Source organism: Bufo bufo, chromosome 2, assembly GCF_905171765.1.
Source record: "Bufo bufo chromosome 2, aBufBuf1.1, whole genome shotgun sequence".
Lineage (NCBI taxonomy): Eukaryota > Metazoa > Chordata > Amphibia > Anura > Bufonidae > Bufo > Bufo bufo.
The window spans coordinates 441,908,269-441,935,327 of NC_053390.1; the positions used below are offsets into that span (position 1 = coordinate 441,908,269).

General features: G+C 42.4%; 1 protein-coding gene across 1 annotated transcript in view; it reads left to right on the forward strand.

The window, feature by feature from the left end:
* The window catches only part of HSD11B1L (hydroxysteroid 11-beta dehydrogenase 1 like), a 143,978-nt gene that overhangs the window by 108,568 nt on the left and 8,351 nt on the right, over positions 1-27,059 (forward strand). The window contains exon 5 of the mRNA XM_040417489.1: positions 23,232-23,325. Within this exon, the coding sequence (XP_040273423.1) occupies positions 23,232-23,325 (94 nt within the window). The remainder of the gene's footprint in view (positions 1-23,231; positions 23,326-27,059) is intronic.

The following is a 27,059-nucleotide window of genomic DNA, read 5'->3' on the forward strand; positions in this document are numbered from 1 at the left end:
TCTTTTTTTTTGTTATTTACAACATTCATCTGACAGGTTAGATCATGTGGTATTTTTATAGAGCAGGTTGTCACGGACGCAGCAATACCTAATATGTATACAATTTATTTTTTATTTATGTAAATTTTACACAATGATTTGATTTTTGAAACAAAAAAAATCATGTTTTAGTGTCTCCATAGTCTGAGAGCCATAGTTTTTTCAGCGATTATCTTAGGTAGGGTCTCATTTTTTGCAGGATGAGATGACTGTTTGATTGGCACTATTTTGGTGTGCGTATGACTTCTTGATCGCTTGCTATTAAAATTTTTGTGATGTAAGATGTCAATAAATTGCATTTTTTAAACTTTTTTTTTTTTTTTTATCGTGTTCATCTGAGGGGTTAGGTCATGTGATATTTTTATATAGACGGTCGATATGGACGTGGTGATTTTTTTAATTTATGTAAGTTTTACACAATGATTTCATTTTTGAAACATAAAAAATCATGTTTCAGTTTCTCCATAGTCTGAGAGCCATAGTTTTTTCAGTTTTTGGGCGATTATCTTGGGTAGGGTGTGATTTTTGCGGAATGAGATGACGGTTTGAATGGCACTATTTTGGGGTGCGTATGACTTTTTGATCGCTTGCTATTACACTTTTTATGATATAAGATGTAAAAAAATAGCTTTTTTTTACAGTTTTTTTTTTTAACGGTGTTCACCTGAGGGGTTAGGTCATGTGATATTTTTATAGAGCCGGTCGATACGGACGCGGCGATACCAAATATGTATACTTTTTTAAATTTACTTAAAGGGATTCTGTCATGAGATTTGAGCCCTATAAGGTAAACATATGGCCAGGTCCGTACTAATAACATGAATCCTAAACTGCCCTTATTAAACCTGCTTGTGGCTCTATTAGCCCAAAAAACAGTTTTTTATAAGCTGTCACTCACCTACCTAAGGTGCCCAAGGGGTTTTACGTTAACCCAGGGTGCCCACCCGCACCCCTCGCCGTCTGGTGCCCAGCGCCGCCTTCCTCACCTCAGCCCCGCCTCCGCAATCCTCCCATCCCTCTGCTAGATCCGGCGCCTGCGCACTAGGCTCAGCCTGATGCGCCGCGGACTCCTGGCAGCGGCTTCGTTGAGCGAAGTGCGCATGTGCATCAGGCCGGCGCATGCGCACTTCGCTCAACGAAGACGCTGCCAGGAGTCCGCTGCGCATCAGGCTGAGCCTAGTGCGCAGGCGCCGGATCTAGCAGAGGGACGGGAGGATTGCGGAGGCGGGGCTGAGGTGAGGAAGGCACCAGATGGCGAGGGGTGCGGGCGGGCACCCTGGGTTAACGTAAAACCCCTTGGGCACCTTAGGTAGGTGAGTGACAGCTTATAAAAACCTGTTTTTTGGGCTAATAGAGCCACAAGCAGGTTTAATAAGGGCAGTTTAGGATTCATGTTATTAGTACGGACCTGGCCATATGTTTAGCTTATAGGGCTCAAATCTCATGACAGAATCCCTTTAAGTTTTACACAATAACAGCTTTTTTAAAACAAAAAAAATAATGTGTAGTGATTGTCTTAGGTAGGGTCTCATTTTTTGCAGGATGAGGTGACGGTTAGATTGGTACCATTTTGGTGGGCATACGCCTTTTTGATCGCTTACTGTTGTACTTTTTGTCATGTAAGAGGACAAAAAAATGGTTTATTTAGCACAGTTTTAATTTTTAAATTTTTTACGGTGTTCAACTGAGGGGTTAGGTCATGTGATATGTTTATAGAGCCGGTCGATACGGACTCGGCGATACCTAATATGCCTATTTTTTTCCAATTAATTTTTACTTTATTTGGGGAAAATGAAGTTTTTGTTTATTTTTAACTGAAACTTAAAATTTTTTGGGGGGGAAAACTTTATTTTTTAAACTTTATTTTTACTTTATTTTTTGTCCCACTTTGGGACTTCAACTTTTGGGGGTCTAATCCCTTTTACAATGCATTCCAATACTTCTGTATTGGAATGCATTGGCTGTATGAGTAATAGTGTGTGTATTACTCATACAGCTTCCGGCCCCCTAAATCTCACAGGCTCGTCACCGGAAGGCAGCACGATTTCTCAGGAAGGCATTGCGCTGCCTTCCATGTCATCGGGTCCCCCCTACAGCAGCATGGGGACCCGATGGCACCGCCGCCAGCCGCGGCCACAACAGTGAAAAGCCGCAAACCACAGGTCTGAATTGACCTGCGGTTTGCGGCGATCGCTTACACGGGGGGGCCAGGGGGGGGGGTCACAGGACCCCATGCATTTAGCCAAGGTGCCTGTGTCCTTAAGGGGTTAAAGAAAGAAAAATGATCAAAAAACAATACAAATAACTATATATTAGTGATTATATAGGTGACATTTGATATTTAAAAAAGGATATAAGCAATTTTGACATTGTAAAAAATTTACAGTCAGGTCCATAAATATTGGGACATCGACACAATTCTAACATTTTTGGCTCTATACACCACCACAATGGATTTGAAATGAAACGAACAAGTTGTGCTTTAACTGCAGACTGTCAGCTTTAATTTGAGGGTATTTACATCCAAATCAGGTGAACGGTGTAGGAATTACAACAGTTTGCATATGTGCCTCCCACTTGTTAAGGGACCAAAAGTAATGGGACAATTAGATTATCAGCTGTTCCATGGCCAGGTGTGTGTTATTCTCCCATTATCCCAATTACAATGAGCAGATAAAAGGTCCAAAGTTCATTTCAAGTGTGCTATTTGCATTTGGAATCTGTTGCTGTCAACTCTCAAGATGAGATCCAAAGAGCTGTCACTATCAGTGAAGCAAGCTATCAAAAAAAAAAGCAAGCCATCATGAAAAAACAAAACAAACCCAACAGAGAGATAGCAAAAACATTAGGCGTGGCCAAAATAACTGTTTGGAACATGGTGAATGACCGAAGAATTCTTTCCCTGGTGAAGAAAACACCCTTCACAACAGTTGGCCAGATCAAGAACACTCTCCAGGAGGTAGGTGTATGTGTGTCAAAGTCAACAATCAAGAGAAGACTTCACCAGAGTGAATACAGAGGGTTCACCACAAGATGTACAACATTGGTGAGCCCCAAAAACAGGAAGGCCAGATTAGAGTTTGCCAAATGACATCTAAAAAAGCCTTCACATTTCTGCAACAACATCCTATGGACAGATGAGACCAAGATCAACTTGTACCAGAGTGATGGGAAGAGAAGAGTATGGAGAAGGAAAGGAACTGCTCATGATCCTAAGCATACCACCTCATCAGTGAAGCATGGTGGTGGTAGTGTCATGGCGTGGGCATGTATGGCTGCCAATGGAACTGGTTGTCTTGTATTTATTGATGATGTGACTGCTGACAAAAGCAGCAGGATGAATTCTGAAGTGTTTCAGGCAATATTATCTGCTCATATTCAGCCAAATGCTTCAGAACTCATTGCACGGCGCTTCACAGTGCAGATGGACAATGACCCAAAGCATACTGCAAAAGCAACCAAATAGTTTTTTAAGGGAAAGAAGTGGAATTTTATGCAATGGCCAAGTCAATCACCTGACCTGAATCGCATTGAGCATGCATTTCATTTGCTGAAGACATAACTGAAGGGAAAATGCCCCAAGAACAAGCAGGAACCGAAGACAGTTGCAGTAGAGGCTTGGCATAGCATCACCAGGGATGAAACCCAGTGTCTGGGGATGTCTATCCGTTCCAGACTTCAGGCTGTAATTGACTGCAAAGGATTTGCAACCAAGTATTAAAAAGTAAAAGTTTGATTTATGATTATTATTCTGTCCCATTACTTTTGGTCCCTTAACAAGTGGGAGGCACATATGCAAACTGTTGTCATTCCTACACCGTTCATCTGATTTGCATGTAAATACCCTCAAATTAAAGCTGACAGTCTGCAGTTAAAGCACATCTTGTTCGTTTAATTTCAAATCCATTGTGGTGGTGTATAGAGCCCAAAAAAATTGAATTGTGTCGATGTCCCAATATTTATGAACCTGACTGTATATAATAGGTCATCCCTTATACAATGGTCTTTTATATATATATATATATATATATATATATATACGAAGCTGGATACCAATTCCAGCTTGTTGATGCGATTGAGTGTCTATACTTTTTTTGCTTATCATATGTTTGTATTTTTTAATCTTTTTTTTTGTTATTTATGCTTTTTAGGACTTTGCAAACTCATCACTAAAAAAGAATTATAAAGTGTCATAACTAATGACAAAATGCAATTGTATAAAAAAAACAATGCATTGGTATGCAAAAAAATGCATTGAAAACGCACAATAATCGCAATGCGTTTTTCATGACAACACAGCAATATGTTGATTAATAAGAAGAAAACAGATTTCTAAACAGGTAGAAGCGAATATACACAAAATCTTTCCTGAATTTTTGGAAAAACAAAGTGGGCAAAAAATTAGGAAAACAAAGAATCCAGTTCAGGTCTTCATGATGATTGCAAAGGTGGATATAAAAGTGGGCATGATGTTCAGGTGTATGCAGCCACTGTGAAAGGAGTCAGTTCAAAGGAGTCAGTTCAAACTCCAAAACGCATCTGGAGTGAAGACTTGGTTTGTTTGAGCTCTGTGACCATAAGACTCAGTTTGACTGAACCTTACCATTTTGAACCTTACCGTTTGGAGATGCCTTAAGGAAGGAGAGGAGGCACTGCTTGTTCTGCTGTCTCAGCTACCTGGTGTTTGGGTAACAGTTGTGGAATTGATAGAAATATTCTCCAACCAACTTCTTCTGCAGCCTGTTCAGACACCGAAGACATGGCACCTTTACCTTTCAGAATATTTTTTGCCTCTGGAGTTGACCTTGTTGACTTTGACTTGTTGTTTCACCAACCTCCTTTTCCTGATGGCCTGGAGGCTACAAGTCGAATCCTCAGAGGTCCAGGTCAGACACAAATAGAGTTATCTACAACCCCCTCACCGCCATAATCTACAGCCACTACAGTTCACTCTGAGCTACAGCTCCTTTGGGAGCTAATTCAAGTGCCTCCTTCTAAGCAGGACGTTGACTCATTAGTCCAGCACTTTGAACTCTCTTAACAGCAGCCACTGAATGGTGTCTGGGCGAAAACTGATTCACTAGTGACACATACAACTGTTTCTGAAACAGTTACTGCTAATTTCGCTGCCATAGAGGGAAGAGGAATCGTTACACTCACAGGTACAGTCCCTCTTCCTTCTCCTGGATGATTAGGAGAATAGGGGGCGCCATATCAATGTCTGCTTAAAAGACCACTGGAGGCTACATTTGTATTATATGATGTAAATGGGGTATTCAGATCTAGTTCCACCAATCTAGATAACCATTATCATGATGTGGTGTGTTGATTACACTACAACTTTCATGCAGCATAGCACCTGGATGCACGGCCCTGTTTTGCTTGATGGTGCTGAGTTCAAGCTGTCTTCTGTCATCTCTGGCTGCACCCTTGTAAGGGTCAGCCCCTAGAACACTGTTCTTTGCACAGATATCTTACAATATGGTGTTACATAGACTGTGATTACTTATTTCAGCCACTAGAGGTCACTGTGGCTCTGAGAATGAGGAAGCTGAACTGTTGCTGAGATGCCCAAGAGGTAGGAGGAGCCAGAAGTTCCCGGGGTTTGAGTCCTGGCTGGAGGTGGGAGTGTCCTGAGAGCTGTGAGAGGATGGCTGCCATGTTAGGAGCCAAGTAAAGGCTAGTGATGGGACATGGAGCCTGACTGAAGGAGTCCTGAGAAGCTGGCTGTGCTGGAGACAGTCCAAGATAGACTCTGAACTGAAGTGCTGCAGCTGTGACCCAGAGGAAGAGACTGCACTGTGTGTTCCAGAGAAGTGGGGCCGTGTATAGAGACCAGACGGATCCTTCCTGCCAGAGGTGGAGAGCTGCAATTGTTGTGACCAGAGAGAGAAAGACAGACAAGCAAGCGATCGGACCTGGAGCCAGACTGCATCTTATTGGATCCAAGAGAATCTGCAGAACTGTGAGTGGCACCGGTGCTTTCCTGTGATAGGTTATAGAGTCAGGGACTTAGTCAGTGCACTGTAGAAGCGTCCCCTGGGTAGCAGGGCTAGATAGGAGTATACTAGCTGAGTGTAGCCTGGACTCTGATGTGTATACTGTGGAACGCATTTATTCTAATTCGTGTTCATGTAATCTGTGTAAACCTGTTTATACTGTTAATCCGATTTTCCGGCAGTTACATCTGGTTCTTTAATAAAGCCGGCTTTTGCTTCAGTCTCCTTGTCCACTGTACTGTACTTGAATCCTGCTTTGCGGTCTCTCCCTCCTCTGACCGCTACACCCTCTACATAAGAAGGTTGCTCAACGTTCTTTTGGTTAAAACTAGAGATGCTAGGACTATTTACAGATCAGGGCATCCCTTCCACCTGATCATCAGAAAGTGGGACTCCACTTTCTTGCTGAAGAGGCATAGCATTCTGGATGATCTATTTTCCCTGCTCGGAAGTGCCACATGCAGGTTCCAAATTGGCTTTCACCAGACTATCCGGCTCCTCAACCTTTACTGGCCTAAACGCAGAGATCATCAGACCCCTAATAGACCCAGTCAACCGGATATATCTTCGCCATCTTTTCCTAGGATTGCCTCTTGAAGCATGATTGCTGAAGAACTTTTTTCTGGTACTTCTCTCATAAGATGTTTGTGTTTTGCTGGGCTCCATGTTTTTTTCTATGGTATATGCGACTTTTCCACCGAAGTAATGGGCACTAAGCTGATCTTATATTTCTGCCAGTTTTGTCCCTTGTTATCTTATACAATTTATCTGATATTATACATAGTCCTGTGCCCCTACTATGGTGGATCATCTCTGAGGGATTAGGGTAGTACTATAGACGTGCACTAATCTTATATCTTCTTTGAGAAGATATCATATCATCAGGGCATATGTATAGCTCATTTTGAGGCCCTTCGATTCTTTACAAGTGTATGTGTCTCTCTGGCTCTCTCTATATTTTTAAAGGGGGGGAGGGGAGTGATGTTCACATTTTTTTTCTTGTGTGTTGCATTGCTCCACCTCATGATTTTACTTCTTTATATTTTATTCCTTTAAGGAATTTCCTGGTAGTTTTCTCTGGGTAGCTGGGAGTTTTCTCATCTTAATTTATTTCTTCCTATTCTTTCTTTTTTTTTTTTTTACTAGCTGCTTTTTCTCTTTGTTCTCTTCAGGGCTCATGCACACAAACGTATTTTTGGTCCGCATCCGATCCACATTTTTTTTGCATGTGTGTGCATGAGCCCTTACTGGTACTTCTATCACTCTCTTTAAGTGATTGGCTAGTTTCCTGATACTGATGACCTATCCTGAGGATAGATCATCGATAATAGATCGGTGGGGGGTTCAACTCCTGGCACCCACGTCAATCAGCTGTCTGAAAGGGCCTAAGCACTATTGCGAGCGCTGTATCTTCTACACTGTGTACCTACAGTACATGCTGCCTACATACATTGTTGCGACAGTGCAGGGTAATTACAGCTTCCTCTCCTATTCAAGCTGTAATTACCCTTAATGCCGCTAAAATGACAGTAAACATGGAAGAGGATACCGATCTTATATTGATGATAGGTCATCAATATCATGAAACTTGAAAAACCCTTTACCCTTCTTCCAACTCTTTTTCTACTTTTTTTTTTGCTTCCCCTTTCCCTTCCTTTCTCCTACAGGTTTTATCAGGACAATGCTGTTCAGATTGCTGTCAATGAGGATGCTCTCATTGTGAAGAATCTATATAGCTATAAAAAATTATCTCTCTTCCTAGTACTAGTCAGGACTGTGTGTTATCTCACTAAATGGACTTAGAGGACTTCACTAATGGTCACTTTTTAGGTATTTTAGTTACTAGTACAAATTTGGCTATAAACGCGTTGAATCCTTGGCCAGGGTGTTGAGGATGCAGCAGATCTGTGCCAATGTACCAGAAATCCACTTGGCTTCCCAGTCACATAACTTTCTCTCCTGTGATATAGCAGCTGCCTTTAGGGATTACTATATGGCTGTCTATTCTACTGACCTTTCTAACTGAAACACTTTGTAGCCTTATTTCCATACTAATATTCAAGAATATATTCACAACTCTGCCCTCCTTTAACTCTTTGGTGACCAGCCTGTTTTGGGCTAGTGACCAAGCGATTTCTTAAATTTTTTTCATTGTCACGTTCTACAAGCTATAACTTTTGTATGTATTGTAGTTTTTTTATGGCACCATTTTCGGGTACACATAACTTACAGATTTTTACAGAAATTTTATTAACTCTTTCTGGGGAAGAGGAAAAAGCAATCCTCCCATTGAGTTTTTACATTACAAATTTTATGGTGTTAAGTTTTTGGCATAAATAACATGATTATTTTATTCTCTGGCTTAGTACGATTACAGCAATACCAAAAACATATATGGGGTCTATTTATACACCAGTCTTAATACCCCTGCGCTGGCAGTGGATGTAACTTATGCGTAAGATATGGCAGCGTACAACAAGCTTAAAGAAGACAGCGGACTAGCCTAAGACTCGTTAGTGAATGCCGCAATAAGGCGTATTAGTGGCCACTAACAGTTTAATGAGACTTAGGTGGATTTTCTAGAGCAACGGTTCTCAACCTTTTTACGCCAAGAACCCCCTGGTGACAAGAAGTTCGGCTAGAGTAACCTGAAGGAAGCAAACAGTGATAAAATGTTAACAAAATAAGGCTTTTCTGACGCAGCTATCAGGGTCTCTGTTCTAAGCCTCTGTCAGCAGTTCCATCAGATGTGACAGTAAGAATAGCGCAGCATGCAGTGCCATGACTGTCATAATGACTTCTTTCAGCCATGCCTCGTCTGTGTAGAGTTTGCCCCACAGATGTCTTAGGTTTTTACTTTTCCATCATCCTTCCCACCTTCTCAACAGCCTTCTCTGCTGTGCTTCCTAATACTATACTGCAGAAACAGTCCCCGTGAAAATATGAGTATCACACAGTGCCTCCGTCAATAATTATTGCCACACAGTGACCTTAAAAAATTAAACATATAGTGTCCCTGACAGTAATAACTACATAAATATAGTGTCCCCTAAAAATAATTGTGTGAAGCTGATACTGTGCCAGAGCGCCCACAGCAATAGTGCTCCCAAAAGTCTCATCAATAGTAATAATTCTCTTCCAGAGTGCCCTTAATAATAATTGTTCCTCTACAGTGCCCCAATAATAATGCCCCCCATTGTTCCTCAGAAGTAATCAAGCCCACAGTGCCAAAATTAGTAATCATTTTCCCCATTATCCCCCAGTAGTAATAGAGCCCACCATAATGTTTCCGGTAGTAAATATGCCCTTTTATAGAGTCTCCAGTAGTACTAATGCCCCCTAGAGAGTACCCCCAGTAGTAATAAAGCCAAACATAGTTTTTACAATAGTAATAAAGCCCCCATAATATGCCCCATAAGTCATAATGCCTGATTATAGTGCCCCTAGTAGTACAAATGTTCCCTATAATGCCCCAAGTAGTACAAATGTCCCCATAGTGCCCCTCAAAAATGATAATGACCTCTCTTTAGTGGCCCAATAGTGCTGCTCCAAAGTGCCAAAGGAAAATAGCAAAGTTAAATATTCACCTCTAAGACACAGTATTCTTTCAGCCTGCATCCTGAGCTGTTTTTCAGCCTGGCTCAGGCAGCCTCTGATAGGCTTCAGGACTTTTGGCCTGTAGCCTAAGAGAGTGAATGGCGGGGCAGGAAGACATGACCGTGACCCGCAGCAGCAGCATTCAGCTGTATTGCTGTCATCAGGAAAGTGATACAGTTGAATGTCGAGAGACCCTAGCAACCAGCAATGAAACATTGCTGGATGCTAGAGCAGTCCCACGTACCCTCTAACCCTGTACCGCAGGTTGAGAACCACTGCTCTAGAGAATCTGATTTCAGATACTGAACTACAGTGGGCAATTTATGAATCTGAAACTGGATGTCCTTCCCTATTATAAGAAATTGGTAGATATATTTAGCCCAATTTGATTTTAGCTGTCAATTCACTTAAGGAAGGAGTTATCCTTCTTAGAGATTCCCTTAGAGTCCATATTACTGTGATTCCCAAGATAAACAAAGAACTCACTCAATGTTCTAGCTATAAATCCATTTCCTTATTGAATGTAGGTATTTTTTGCAAAATTTTTAGCAGACTATCCACCTTGCTTGCAGGCTTTATAGTAGGTTGAGAGGCCAGAGGCAAAACCACAAAGGCATTGTACCTGATCTGTATAGCCAGATGTCATCAGATCCCTCTTCTGTTGCTTTCTACTAATGCAGAAAAGGCCTTTGAAGCGGACAGTTGGGTCTTTATGGATTAGTATTATGTAGTGAAGGGTAACATTAGTTAACCCTGACATTGATATTACATTAACATTGAACTGAATCTCTTTTCTATGCTCAGGTCCTTCTGCAAAGGTTTGGGTGAATGGCATGTCAAAACATTTCACCGTCTACAGCGGCACACTGCAGAGTTCCTCCCTTTCTCCCCTTATCTTTAATTTAACTTTTGGGCCCCTCCTAAAACTTATTAGGAAAAAACGAGACATCAAAGGCATCACATCTCAGAACAACACATATTCGGTTGTAGCTTACGCTGGCGACCTCTTGGTTTTATTTTATATGCTGTAAGGTCTCTCCCTATTTGATTAAAGAGTTTGAAGTGTATTCCCAACTTAAGATAAACTTTTCTAAATCTGTGGCCATGAATATTTCCATGCCTTCAGATCTTGCGGGTTCACTGGAGAGTTAACTTCTGGGCATCTCGTGCTCTTACATACTTTGCCATTCATCTCCCTGCAGATCCATGTTTCACATACAACTTAAACTTTCCACAGTTACTGCAGTCTATTCAAGAGGACTGTTCTTGTTGGTCGTCAGGTAATTTTATGTGGTCTGGCTGGAGTTAAGATAAATATCCTTTCATGCAGGGGCGGACTAGGAACTTAAAGTGGCCCTGGAAAAAAACTAAAGTGGCCGCATGTTGTAAGTGTGTCCAAATTGACAGGAGGCAGGACCAACACAATTAGGCAGGGTCAGCAATACCATAGTGCAAAATACTGTCCCATCAGAACCATATACCACACTGAAGCCCAATATATTGCTCCAAAAGCTGTAACTTTGTGGTGGCCACCAATAGATGCCATTTTCTGTCCTCCTCCACATTGTCTTTGTTTAAGATATGGAGCAGGGGACTTAGAAGGTGAGATGTGGGCCACAGCAGTTGAATTCAGGAGGGTATGTGCAGTCGCTGCCCGGGTATATGAGTAGCTGATTCTTACAGTGTTAATTACCACTCATTATATACCCTCCAGCGGCAGAGAGGAGGGCTTGAGCGGCCCCTTGGGCATCGACCCACCGGGAAATTTGCTTGTAAGGTCTATGGCCAATCCATCCCTGCTTCCATGAATATTATTCTATTTTCAGATGTTCCTGTTAAGGTCGCAACTCAGCATTTAAAGTCTCTAGATTCTACACAGATCAGTTATGTCTGGGCTGTTAAATCAAGGTTAAAGGACCCTTCTATGTAAAGCAAAGGATAGGGGAGGGATGGGTTTAACAATATAATAATAGCAAAGACAGGTGCACTCTGCGGACTTACTAAACCCTAAAAACTGATGTTAAAATTGAGAGATTAGCCAACATATCCTACTGTGGAGGACATGTCTGAGTCCGAGCACCGTACCAAGGTTTCTCAAGTAGCTCGGGTCCTAACACTCACCTACCTGAGCCGTATGGGCAATACCAGGGGCCAGTGGGTAAATTACAGGAGCGTGAGGTCCGACTCACAGACAACTTACCAGTTACCTTCAGCATGGAACCATGCTAGCAATGGGAGGAGAGAGGAGTCTGCGAGTCCCACTCAAGACTGGCTGATGGGTTTACCCAACTTTAATACATACTCACTTCTCACTTGTCGGACATTATAAACTAGTATCGCAAGGCTCATCTGAAGCCCTGGGTGCAATTGGAACAGAGTTTTGCATTGGTTCTGCTTGCCTTTATTCTTTGGGTCAGTGCAGCTCCCCTATGTTCTCTCTGCTCTCAGCCTACTATACGGCTGAAATCGTTATGTTGTTCTTATCCAAGTATCCGTCTGCATACTCTCACATTCCCATTGCCATTCTACCTGATACTGGTAAACTCTAGATTTTTATCCTGCCTGGACAACCTTCTTTAAAAGCTGGAACTGTTAGTAAATACATAGCTTTGCAATTTGTTGACGCTTCTTTGTAGCTTACCTTAGAATCACTCATGGGTATACATGATCTGCAAACACTGGGTAGTTTTAGATCTCTTCAATTGGAACATTTTCTCTCATCTTTGCCCCTAAGCCTTGTTTTAATGGAGATAAGACTTTTTTAGGTACTTTATATGGATTTAAGCTTCCTTGTGCACTTTTCCTCTTTTGTATGGTATTCTCGAATCCCCCTAGACAGCCCCTCTCCTGGGTTTATTCTTAAGTGGGAGACGGAGTTGAATTTGGAGCTCACACCCAAACAGAGTCATCTGATTTTATACTCATCTTCCAGCCTCCATTAGCTCTAGATTCCAAGAAGCGGCTACAAATAGCTAACGTGCTGGTATAGAGTTCTCACCTGTCTTCACTTTATGTTTCCGGAAGTGTGTCCCATGTGTTGGAGATGCATGGAGGAGGAGAGTACTTTCCTTCATATTTTTTGGTCTTGCAGAATGTCCTCTAGTCCATGTCTTGAATTATTGCCCTGGTATGTCTTCTTTCTTTCCCCCTCTTTTTCCTCTTTTCAACTTTTATTTTTTCTTTTGTCTTTTTCTGTTTTGTGTTTTTGCTTTGTTTTGTATTTAAAAAATCCCTGAGGTGGATGTGAAGTGGGGCACTGTCCACTAGTTTGTTTAATTTATGAGCTGTTGCGCTGTATATATTATTCTTGCCAACGTTATAATGCTCATATGGTTTTTATACTGTGTATCTTATTTATGACTATAGACTTTGACAGTATTTTGTCCATAGTTACTCAGTCAAAAAAGCTGAAAAAAGATACCAGTCCATCTAGTCCAGTCTATACTGCTACTGTGCTTAATCCAGAGCAAGGCAAAGATCCTAATTACCCTGTCATATAGAAAACGTTCCTTCCCAACTCCATGAAATAGGAAAATTCCTTTGATCAATGTGCTTGAGTGCTGTGTTCTCTCTGTCGACATTGATTCAACTCTTCCGTCCCCTCTCACTTCAATAGGACTGCTCTGTAGTATTCACTGGAATAGGAAGCAGCTGTCCCATTGAAGTGAATGGGACGGCGGCTACACTGTGTCTTTTTGTAGTGCGACTGATAGATTTTAACTATTGAATTACAGGTGCAGTCCAAATGAATGCATTCAATTAAATGCAATCTTGTGGACTGCAGCTGTTACTCAACAATTAAAATCAATCAGTCGCACTACAAAAAGTCGCAGTGTAGCCAAGGCCTTAGCACCTCGTCTGCAGACAGCTGTTTTGGGGTGATTGCCCCTCATCAGTGCAGAGCAGAGAGTTCTGGCTTAACTCGGTGAGAGGCCTAAGTCTGGATTTGCGGCGTACTATCTCTCCTTGGGGAGAGAGCACCTTAATCGACATGAGGAGACTTAAAAGCCTCTTACCACGTTAAGCCAGTACTGTCTGCTCTGCACTAATGAGAGGCAATCACCCCGAAACAGCTGTCTGCAGATGAGGTGCTATATCCGAGTCATGTCTCAAGGCCCTTTTAAGGGTTGAACATTGACTTATAGGATAGCTACCTTACATCTGGTGGCATCAGAGGCAGAGCTTGTTAAGAGCTCATTTGCATCCCTTTCTTCCCAGAATTCCAGAGGAGCATGAATGGCCTATAAGTCTCCTCTAGCCGATTAAGGTGCTCTCTCCCCAAGGAGATATAGTACCTCCCAAATACTGCTCTTACAGTAAAGAATCCTCTTCTATTTTTGTATAGAAACCTTCTTTCCTCTAAACGTACTGTATGTTCCCTTGTCATGGTCACAGTCCTGGGGATAAATAGATGATGGGAGAGATCTCTGTACTGACCCCTGATATATTTATACATAGTTAATATATCTCACCTCAGTCGTCTTTTTTTCTAAAGCAGGGCTTGACAAATTTCCTTGGAATCTAGGAGCCAGCTAAAAAAGTTAGGAGCCAGGCGGAGCCGCGTCATAAAATCTATATTGCGATATAATTTTAAGCATGTATATCGCAATATATCGTTTTCTATATTTGGGGGGGGGGGGGGTTGTTCAAACTTTTTATTTTTTTACTTTATTTAATAACTATTAGCCTCCTTAAGGGCTAGAACCCTTGTCATATTCACCCTAATAGAGCTCTATTAGGGTGAATAGGACTTTACACTCTCCCTGCTGTCCTGTGCTTTGTGCACACAACAGCAGGGAGCTGACCATGGCAGCCAGCCTCTGATCAGCCCCCCCCAGCCTCTGATCAGCCCCCCCCCCCCAGCCTCTGATCAGCCCCTCCAGCCTCTTATCAGCCCCTCCAGCCTCTTATCAGCCCCTCCAGCCTCTTATCAGCCCCTCCAGCCTCTTATCAGCCCCTCCAGCCTCTTATCAGCCCCCCCAGCCTCTGATCAGCCCCCCCAGCCTCTGATCAGCCCCCCCCAGCCTCTGATCAGCCCCCCCCAGCCTCTGATCAGCCCCTCCAGCCTCTGATCAGCCCCTCCAGCCTCTGATCAGCCCCTCCAGCCTCCAACAGCCCCTCCAGCCTCCCATCAGCCCCTCCAGCCTCCCTCTTATCAGCCCCTCCAGCCTCCCTCTTATCAGCCCCTCCAGCCTCCCTCTTATCAGCCCCTCCAGCCTCCCTCTTATCAACCCCTCCAGCCTCCCTCTTATCAACCCCTCCAGCCTCCCTCTTATCAGCCCCTCCAGCCTCCCTCTTATCAGCCCCCTCTGGTAACAAACCCACCCTGCCTCCCTCCCCAGTATTAATCATTGGTGGCAGTGGCCACAGGGTCCCCCTCCTCCTCCTCCCCCCATCATTGGTGGCACTGGCAGTGGGCAGTTCCGATCGGAGTCCCAGCAGTGTAATGCTGGGGCTCCGATCGGTTACCATGGCAGCCAGGAGTCACGCTACTGAAGTCCTGGCTGCGATGGTATGTTAGTGAGGAGCATTATACTCACGTGCACCGTGATCGCCGGGAGCTCCTTCTTCTCATAGGTCTGTGCGGCGCATTGCTAATGCTATAAGCATAGCAATGAGCCGCACAGACAGAAGAAAGAGCACCCGGCGGCCACGGCGCACGTGAGTATAATGCTGCTCACTAACATACCATCGCAGCCAGGACTTCAGTAGCGTGACTCCTGGCTGCCATGGTAACCGATCGGAGCCCCAGCATTACACTGCTGGGACTCCGATCGGAACTGCCCACTGCCACCAATGCAGAGAGTCGAGACTGAAGAACCCGGCCCCCGACCTCTGACAGGACGCTGTGATCCGCGCGAATAACCCCTCAACTGAGGGGTTAATCGCGCGGATCACAGCGTGCAGTCATAGGGGCCGGGATATGGCCGGCACATTCATTGGTGGCGCAGTGGCCACAGTCCCTCCCCTCCTCCTCCTACCCTGTTCTTAGTGGCCAGCGGCAGCCGCGCACAGTGGGGAGGGAGGGACTCCTCTCCTCCACTGTGCCGCTCAGGAAACCATGGTGCGCGCCGAGAGCGCATCTTTGAAAACGGGCTGACAAATACCCAAGCGCCAGGACCAAATTCCTGGTCGCCATGGCGACCTGGCGTCCGGGATTTGTCGAGCCCTGTTCTAAAGTAAACTCTATTTTTCTGAGTGCTGTATCCACCCATTCCAATTATTACTTTAGTTGTCCTTCTCTAAACCCTCTCTACCTCTGCTATGTCTGCCTTGTTCACAGGAGCCCAGAACTATACACAGTACTCCATGTCTGGTGTGACTAGTGATTTGTAAAGTGGCAGGACTATGTTTTTATCACGCACCTTTGCATGCAACCCATTATCTTATATTCCTTGGCAGCTGCCTGACACTGATTGCTACAGTTAAGTTTATTGTCCACTAAAAGTCCTAAGTCCTTTTCCATGTCATTGTTACCCAGTGTTTTACCTTTTAGTATCTACTGGTATCTTGTATTTTTACTTCCCAAGTGCATAACCTTACATTTTATATATATATATATATATATATATATATATATATATATATCATCAAAGAATGAGGCAGCACTCCAAATAAAGTGAAAGAATGGTGGATCTTTTATTCCCCTTGCAACGTTTCAACCGCTCAATGCAGTCTTTCTCAAGCATTGAGCGGTTGAAACGTTGCAAGGGGAATAAAAGATCCACCATTCTTTCACTTTATTTGGAGTGCTGCCTCATTCTTTGATGCTATACTTACGATAGCCGTGTGAGCCTGCGGCTGTGAGGATTACCTGCACCCACCTTCACTGGTCTTGTGCTGCTGTGGCCCCTTTTTTGCTTTTTTTATATATATATATATATATATATATATATGTATATATATATATATATATACCTAGTACAGTGCTTATATATAGACATACAATATACCTGGTAGACATACCATTTGATTATTTTATCCACTACACTATACTTAGTGTACTTTGCTGCCATCTAGTGGCCATTGTTATATTTGGTTTATGTAGGTTGTCATGATTTATTTCATTATGTCATTCAAGATTTGTCTATAGGACGGCAAATTGCTAGTCCTCACAGTTTACATTATATACTGTATATATATATATATATATATATATATATATACAGTACAGACCAAAAGTTTGGACACACCTTCTCATTCAAAGAGTTTTCTTTATTTTCATGACTATGAAGGCATCAAAACTATGAATTAACACATGTGGAATTATATACATAACAAACGAGTGTGAAACAACTGAAAATATGTCATATTCTAGGTTCTTTAAAGTAGCCACCTTTTGCTTTGATTACTGCTTTGCACACTCTTGGCATTCTCTTGATGAGCTTCAAGAGGTAGTCCCCTGAAATGGTCTTCCAACAGTCTTGAAGGAGTTCCCAGAGATGCTTAGCACTTGTTGGCCCTTTTGCCTGCACTCTGCGGTCCAGTTCACCCCAAACCATCTCGATTGGGTTCGGGTCCGGTGACTGTGGAGGCCAGGTCATCTGGTGCAGCACCCCATCACTCTCCTTCATGGTCAAATAGCCCTTACTTTCAAAGTTTTCCCAATTTTTCGGCTGACTGACTGACCTTCATTTCTTAAAGTAATGATGGCCACTCGTTTTTCTTTACTTAGCTGCTTTTTTCTTGCCATAATACAAATTCTAACAGTCTATTCAGTAGGACTATCAGCTGTGTATCCACCTGACTTCTCCTCAACGCAACTGATGGTCCCAACCCCATTTATAAGGCAAGAAATCCCACTTATTAAACCTGACAGGGCACACCTGTGAAGTGAAAACCATTTCAGGGGACTACTGTACCTCTTGAAGCTCATCAAGAGAATTCCAAGAGTGTGCAAAGCAGTAATCAAAGCAAAAGGTGGCTACTTTGAAGAACCTAGAATATGACATATTTTCAGTTGTTTCACACTTGTTTGTTATGTATATAATTCCACATTTGTTAATTCATAGTTTTGATGCCTTCAGTGTGAATCTACAATTTTCATAGTCATGAAAATAAAGAAAACTCTTTGAATGAGAAGGTGTGTCCAAACTTTTGGTCTGTACTGTATATATATATATATATATTGCAAACAGCGAACAAAGAATGTATGGCAGCACACCGTTACATATGCAAACAATAGAACTAGAGATTAGGGATTATTCTGGATTAAAGGGGTACTATACCTACTATAAATTAAAAATGGAAGTTCTTTGCGCACATTTTTGATCAAACATGTGTTGGGCCCATCTACCGGTGTCAAGGTGGCTTCTGCAGATGGGTACCTAACACTAACATAACTGCCTCACCTGGGCCTAACCTAAACCTACAATGTTCAGGGTGGGGTAGCAACCAGCTATGTTTATACTCGGTATATTTATTTTTTGTAAATTAAATAAAAAGAAGTTAAAAAAGCTGAAACTTCTAATTTGCACATGCCAGTGCCACTTCTGATCTACCATATGGACGTCCTCACACAGCAACAGATATTACCACCTACCAGTGACAAGGCAACTTCCAGCATAAAGACAGCAGATCCTCCAGAGACTAAACCACAGTTTAAGCCTTACTCTACATCATTGTTTGCACATTATAGGAAAAAGCTCCAGCCTCTCTGGTGGCCAGGACCATGGAAGTGTACATAGCCGGGGCTTTTTCCTATAGTGTACAAGCACAACCACCGCTGCTGGATTACAGAGTGGTCATAACCATGGAAACGAGCAACGTATAAGGCGATGGAAAAATGAATCAAGCCAGCAAAGGAGGCAATATGGACAATCAAGTACATTCTAAGTGGCTTGTATTAACTTTATCTACATGATAAATGCCATTTGATGAAGTGAGACAACCCTTTTAAGGGGAACGGTATCAGTTAGAAAAATTGATGTTCCACTTACGGTACTTTCACACTAGCGTTAGAAGAAACCGGCAATCCGGAAATCCGCAGTCAATTTGTTTCCGGATCCGGATGCGGATCCGTCTGACAAATGCATTGAAATACCGGATCCGTCTCTCCGGTATCATCTGGAAAAACGGATCCGGTATTTATTTTTTCACATTGTTAAAGGTCTGCGCATGCGTAGACCAGGAAACCAGATCAGTTTTTCCGGAACACTTGGTACCGGATCTGGCATTAATACATTTCAATGGAAATTAATGCCAGATCCGGAATTCCACCAAGTGTTCTGGAATTTTGGCCGGAGGAAATATTTTCTCCGGCCAAATACCGTAAAAGGGACAGAACGGAAGACATCCTGATGCATACTGAACGGATTGCTTTCCATTCAGAATGCATTAGGATAAACCTGATGCGTTTTTTTCCGGTATTGAGCCCCTATGACGGAACTCAATACAGGAAAACTTTAACGCTAGTGTGAAAGTACCCTTAACACACCTTTCACCACTAGGCAGGATGCTCCTGCTTTGAAAAAAAAGAGACCTCACCCTCTTAAGGAATATTGTAGGCTCAGAGCAAGAGCGCCATGATACTCTTAAGAAACGTAGGGTGTGTTCAAAGTGTTGCGTCTTTCTTTTCAAACCACATTGCAAAGGACTGCAAAGCTGTCATTGTGTATTGAATGCAGTAGTAACAAATATGTTACAGCTATGCATCCGACTCCACCTCCCAACAACTCACAACCTTCAGTAGCATTTAACCCCAAAAGCCTGGTGAGGAGCTAGAAGTCCAAGATTTAACTACAACCACTGTCTCCTCTTCATTCATGTAAGTATGTGGGAAAGAAACCGTGCCAAAGTGTGTCTGGTCAAAGTCTACTCAGAAGGGCAACCTGAGAAATCCACCAGAATACACGCTATTATAAATGAACAAAGTAATAGGTCTCTAGCAAAAACCTAAATTCATTAAAATCCTTTATATAAAAGGGCAAGCGATACTATATACCCTCAACACCTGCTGCAGTTGTGTAGAGACTTTTGGCCGACAAGCCACTGGTTATATTGTCTCTTCAGTAAAGGGCAATACTCGCATACTCTTATCAACTTTAATTGAATGTGACCAGATACCCAATGAAAGAGAAGAAATTCCTACTCCAGAAGCTGCAGAGCATCATCCCACCTTAAGGCACCTAGCTAATGAAATTCCTCCTTTGGGCACGAATGCAGCTATTATAATTTTACTCGGGAGAGATGTTCTGAGGGTCCATAAGGTGCGTCAACAATGCAGTGGTCCAGACAATGTCCCATATGCACACTTGAGACTTGATTAAGGGTACTTTCACACTTGTGTTTTTTGATTCCGGCAGGCGGATCTGGCAAGCAGTGTACAAAAATGGAAAGACTTTTTTTCCGGCTTCGTTAGACGGATCCGGTGAAATACCAGATCCATCTCATCTGGTATCATCTGGAATAATGGATCCGGTATTTAAAGATCAAAAGTAAAAATAGCTCCTTCTATTTCCTGGCATATGCGCAGACCGGAAAACCGGATCCGGCGATGCGGCAATTTCCGGAACACTTGGTACCGGATTGGGCATTAATACATCTCTATGGAAATTAATGCCGGATCTGGCAAGTGCGGTATTGTTCTGGGATTTTGGCCGGAAAAAATACCGTACAAGGGACGGAACAGAAGACATCCTGATGCATACTGAACGGATTGCTTTCCATTCAGAATGCATTAGGACCAAACTGATGCATTTTTTTCTGGTATTTAGATCCTTTACCGGATTTCAATACCGGAAGAGAATAACGCTAGTGTGAAAGTACCCTTAGACTTAGGAACTTTGGGTGATGAACGATTAGATAAAAGCCACAAACCTGAAGTTAATTCAGCGACGGGGACCAGGTAAGTATAAACCCCACTGCGGGTCCAGCCACTCTGAAGAGGTTTATTAAAAGATTTTAGTCTTTAATAACCCCTTTAAGCCATGCTCTGATCATTACGAGGTGAAAGTCTCTCAACCTCATCTGGGTTCCAGATGACATTTCTACTTTTTATGATGATGGTTTAGGTTTTGCACAACACAAGATGTCAACAAAATAGCCTTGTCCATAGAAGGCAAAATGTATTTGAATAATGGACAGTGGACTTCCCAAAGATGAATATAATTATGTTGAAAGGATCAGGTGTCTTCAGTCTCCAAAACCCGGATAATTGAAGTAGAAAAGTCGCAGCAGCATCTCCAAATTTTTCTTTTTATTGCGAAAACTTCACAGCATATACACAAATAAAGTGCAACGTTTTGGCTGTTACCAGCCTTTATCAAGCATAATTATGATATCATATCATTATATCATTATGCTTGATAAAGGCTGGTAACAGCCGAAACGTTGCACTTTATTTGTGTATATGCTGTGAAGTTTTTGCAATAAAAAGAAAAAAACTGAGATGCTGCTGCGACTTTTCTACTTCAACTTTCTGGTGTGACTGCTGTGGATCCGCGGTCCTCTTGGCGACTGTTGCATTCTGGTGACCCGATGAGACCGTGTGTGCTGCTTTCATTCCTTCTTCCAAAACCCGGATAATGTCCTGAAGTTTAAAGACTTGTAACCAAATCCAAAGGAAATTTGCCTTGGGCTGTCAGCACTTCTAACGCTTCTCAAGATAGCCAAACCATGGGAAGTGCTGTTAACATGCATGAGTGTACATGCTATACACATGGAAGTGATAGAATGCATGGATACTTCCAGTTTTATCAATGCCATCAGAGGACCAGTACAACTATTAAAATCCAACTGTGGAACCAACTTCACAGATGCCTGTTGAGAATTACAAATAAATTCTAAACCAGTCCAGGATTATTTGGCTGGCAATGGTTGAATGTGTGCCATTACTCGTAATATTTTTGATTCTATGCTCATGGATTCAAATTTCTCAAGGCTTACTCATGAGACTTTGAACACCTTCTTAGCTGAGTAAGTGTAAATTCTTGTAAATTCATGTCAAAAGCACATCATTGTGGGGTGGTTTTTTTCTTCCTCAGTAAAAACACAATTCTTTATAGAAATTGTTTGCTTAAATTGGATTTCCACTTTAGACACTTTAGATATTTATGGTATTTCACAGCATATACTATAAATGTCCGATTGAAGGTTGGGTATAATTTTTTGCATCTGAACTCCATTTTATGGCTCTTCAGTATCAAAAGAGTTGACCCTACTGAGAAATGTGCATCCCTGCAGCTTCTGTCACTGAAATCAGCCAATCAGATGATTGTCAAATTGACCTGCTTTGATTTATTTTCAGCTTAACCTCCTAACAGTCACATTAAAATTGGAACAACCCTCCAAAAATGTCCCTTTTTTATTGTACATTTTTAATACAATATGTGTGCGAGGTAAATCTTATTGGCACACAACTGAGGGGACCCAATTGCATTTTTAACCACTTAGTGACATAACTCATTTTAGTCTTAAGTACCAGTAACATTCTCCCCCTTTGTGTTCCAGCAGTCATAACATAATTTTTTTTATTCAAAAATGTTTTTTTACTATTTTTCAGGATTAGTTGTGTGGTGTAAATAACATAACTTTATTATGTGGGCCAGTACAATGATGATAATGCCAAAGTTATATATGTGTTTTATTTTTCTATTTTCTACTGCAGGCTGTCAGCACCCCAACTGCTCCCCCCTCCTCCTCCAGACTGAAGAGGAGGGGAGCGGCTGCTTTAGTTGTTCATATCTCTGAATAGGTAGCACATAGAGATATGGGCCTGGTCTTGTTTGAAAGCTGGCATTCCAAGCAGACTCACAACATTATTTTCACTACATCAGAAGATATGGCTGTTAGAAATCACAATGGCAGTGAATGCAGCTGAAAGTGAAAGTAAAAATAGGTTTTACTGCTTTTATTCCTGACTCGATTTCTAACAGCTATATCGCCTGCTGATGTTGAGATAATGCTGTGATTATGGTCTTGAATGAAAGCTTGGATATATGTCTAGCTGCTAACAATCCAGAGGTATGAGCAGCTAAAACACTTCTCCCCATGCTGCCCGAGCTCGGGCAAAACTGTTAGGTGTTTATAGATGTTGACCAATTTGCAGTTTAATCGGTCGAAATTTCCATATACATTCATGCATACTCCATGCAAGCATACATGACTCTACTGTCCCCCCAGTGAAGTAAACATACTCACCTTGTTATTCTCTGCACTGGCTTTGACATGCCTGTGATTGCTTCCTCTGGCTTCTCCTGGATACCTACTTTTATCTGCAGGCATTGAAAATCGAATAAACTCGTCTAGTACATGCGCAGATACAAGGTATTCTGATATCTATGTCTGAGTATGCATGTGTCCATTTCCCCTTCAGCACTTGCACAGAATAGAAGGTACTCAGAAGCAGCCAGAGGAAGCAATTGCCGCCATCTTGCAGCCCATGGACGCAGATGACAGGTATGTTTTTGTTCATTGACACTGGGCAGTTGGGGTCGTCCATTAGGACAGTTGGGGGACAGTATACAGTCATAAATGCTTCTATAGAAGATTCATGACTGTATATAGCATTTTTACCAATTACATTGCAAAGTGGCCAACCCCTTTAATTTATGCCTGTTGTTATTGTCTTTACTCACATTTTTAAATGTCTTCCAGGTGAACTTCCTCAGCTATATCCATCTTGCTACCAAGGCTCTCCCACACCTTGCAGAGTCAAGAGGCGCTATTATTGTGCTGTCTTCTCTCACTGGTAATTAATGCTTAGATGTACAAGCCACTGGCAGTAGTAAAAAGAGACACTCATGACGCACATAATACAATATATGATTACAAAGTAACCTTTCAAATTTCAAATCACTAGAGTTCTTAATGAAGCTGAGATATGGCATGTGGTTCTAGAACTGCATACAGTATTTGTGATGTACAGTCAGGGGTGTAACTAGAGTACTACAGGCTCAAAGACAAATTTTGCACCTGATCCCCCTCCCCCATGGGACCCAGTGGCATTACAAGGGTCTATAAATATATATACAGTACAGACCAAAAGTTTGGACACACCTTCTCATTCAAAGAGTTTTCTTTATTTTCATGACTATGAAGGCATCAAAACTATGAATTAACACATGTGGAATTATATACATAACAAACAAGTGTGAAACAACTGAAAATATGTCATATTCTAGGTTCTTCAAAGTAGCCACCTTTTGCTTTAAATACTGCTTTGCACGCTCTTGGCATTCTCTTGATGAGCTTCAAGAGGTAGTCCCCTGAAATGGTCTTCCAACAGTCTTGAAGGAGTTCCCAGAGATGCTTAGCACTTGTTGGCTCTTTTGCCTTCACTGTGCGGTCCAGCTCACCCCAAACCATCTCGATTGGGTTCAGGTCCGGTGACTGTGGTGGCCAGGTCATCTGACGCAGCACCCCATCACTCTCCTTCATGGTCAAATAGCCCTTACTTTCAAAGTTTTCCCAATTTTTCGGCTGACTGACTGACCTTCACTTCTTAAAGTAATGATGGCCACTCGTTTTTCTTTATTAGCTGCTTTTTTCTTGCCATAATACAAATTCTAACAGTCTATTCAGTAGGACTATCAGCTGTGTATCCACCTGACTTCTCCTCAACGCAACTGATGGTCCCAACCCCATTTATAAGGCAAGAAATCCCACTTATTAAACCTGACAGGGCACACCTGTGAAGTGAAAACCATTTCAGGGGACTACCTCTTGAAGCTCATCAAGAGAATGCCAAGAGTGTGCAAAGCAGTAATCAAAGCAAAAGGTGGCTACTTTGAAGAACCTAGAATATGACATATTTTCAGTTGTTTCACACTTGTTTGTTATGTATATAATTCCACATGTGTTAATTCATAGTTTTGATGCCTTCAGTGTGAATCTACAATTTTCATAGTCATGAAAATAAAGAAAACTCTTTGAATGAGAAGGTGTGTCCAAACTTTTGGTCTGTACTGTATATCTCCGCCTAAAAATGCAGTTTCTATATATGATAATACACCTCTAAAATATAGTCATACGGTTAAAAATTAATGCATCTATACAAGTAACAAATAGTATCACCATGCTTTTAGTGAACAAATCCCAGTAAACCCAGATCAATATTACCAATAATAACACTGGCCAAATAATACCGCCAGAACACATGAACACAAATTATTACCACCGAGTGACTTAATACCGCCATACTAATTCTACATAGGAACCACTGTACTAAGACCAAAATTGCCACTATACAATGACCATAGTGTATGATGGTAGATACCAGTTCTGTGCAGATGTTCTGCAGACTATACAAGTGAATACACTAAATTATGTCTAAAGCAGCCTGTGTAAGCCTGAAGCCAGAGTAAGTAGCAAGGCAGGGAGCCAAAAGCTGCATAGATTCTAGCTGGTTTCACACACACACATATATATATATATATATATATATATATATACACACTGCTCAAAAAAATAAAGGGAACACTTAAACAACACAATGTAACTCCAAGTCAATCACACTTCTGTGAAATCAAACTGTCCACTTAGGAAGCAACACTGAGTGACAATCAATTTCACATGCTGTTGTGCAAATGGGGTAGACAACAGGTGGAAATTATAGGCAATTAGCAAGACACTCCAATAAAGGAGTGGTTCTGCAGGTGGAGACCACAGCCCACTTCTCAGTTCCTATGCTTCCTGGCTGATGTTTTGGTCACTTTTGAATGCTGGCGGTGCTTTCACTCTAGTGGTAGCATGAGACTGAGTCTACAACCCACACAAGTGGCTCAGGTAGTGCAGCTTATCCAGGATGGCACATCAATGCGAGCTTTGGCAAGAAGGTTTGCTGTGTTTGTCAGCGTAGTGTCCAGAGCATGGAAGCGCTACCAGGAGACAGGCCAGTACATCAGGAGACGTGGAGGAGGCCATAGGAGGGCAACAACCCAGCAGCAGGACCGCTACCTCCACCTTTGTGCAAGGAGGAACAGGATGAGCACTGCCAGAGCCCTGCAAAATGACCTCCAGCAGGCCACAAATGTGCATGTGTCTGCTCAAACGGTCAGAAACAGACTCCATGAGGGTGATATGAGGGCCCGACGTCCACAGGTGGGGGTTGTGCTTACAGCCCAACACCGTGCAGGACGTTTGGCATTTGCCAGAAAACACCAAGATTGGCAAATTCGCCACTGGCGCCCTGTGCTCTTCACAGATGAAAGCAGGTTCACACTGAGCACATGTGACAGACGTGACAGAGTCTGGAGACGCTGTGGAGAACGTTCTGCTGCCTGCAACATCCTCCAGCATGACCGGTTTGGCATTGGGTCAGTAATGGTGTGGGGTGGCATTTCTTTGGAGGGCGGCACAGCCCTCCATGTGCTCGCCAGAGGTAGCCTGACTGCCATTAGTTATTGAGATGAGATCCTCAGACCCCTTGTGAGACCATATGCTGGTGCGGTTGGCCCTGGGTTCCTCCTAATGCAAGACAATGATAGACCTCATGTGGCTGGAGTGTGTCAGCAGTTCCTGCAAGACGAAGGCATTGATGCTATGGACTGGCCCGCCCGTTCCCCAGACCTGAATCCAATTAAGCACATCTGGGATATCATGTCTCGCTCTATCCACCAATGTCACGTTGCACCACAGACTGTTGGCAGATGCTTTAGTCCAGGTCTGGGAGGAGATCCCTCAGGAGACCGTCCGCCACCTCATCAGGACCATGCACAGGCGTTGTAGGGAGGTCATACAGGCACGTGGAGGCCACACACACTACTGCGCCTCATTTTGACTTGTTTTAAGGACATTACATCAAAGTTGGATCAGCCTGTAGTGTGTTTTTCCACTTTAATTTTGAGTGTGACTCCAAATCCAGACCTCCATGGGTTGAAAAATTTGATTTCCATTTTTTTATTTTTGTGTGATTTTGTTGTCAGCACATTCAACTATGTAAATAACAAAGTATTTCAGAAGAATATTTAATTAATTCAGATCTAGGATGTGTTATTTTTGTGTTCCCTTTTTTTTTTTGAGCAGTGTATATATACACTCACCTAAAGAATTATTAGGAACACCTGTTCTATTTCTCATTAATGCAATTCTCTAGTCAACCAATTACATGGCAGTTGCTTCAATGCATTTAGGGGGGTGCTCCTGGTCAAGACAATCTCCTGAACTCCAAACTGAATGTCAGAATGGGAAAGAAAGGTGATTTAAGCTATTTTGACCGTGGCATGGTTGTTGGTGCCAGACGGGCCGGTCTGAGTATTTCACAATCTGCTCAGTTACAGGGATTTTCACACACAACCATTTCTAGGGTTTACAAAGAATGGTGTGAAAAGGGAAAAACATCCAGTATGCGGCAGTCCTGTGGGCAAAAATGCCTTGTGGATGCTAGAGGTCAGAGGAGAATGGGCCGACTGATTCAAGCTGATAGAAGAGCAACGTTGACTGAAATAACCACTCGTTACAACCGAGGTATGCAGCAAAGCATTT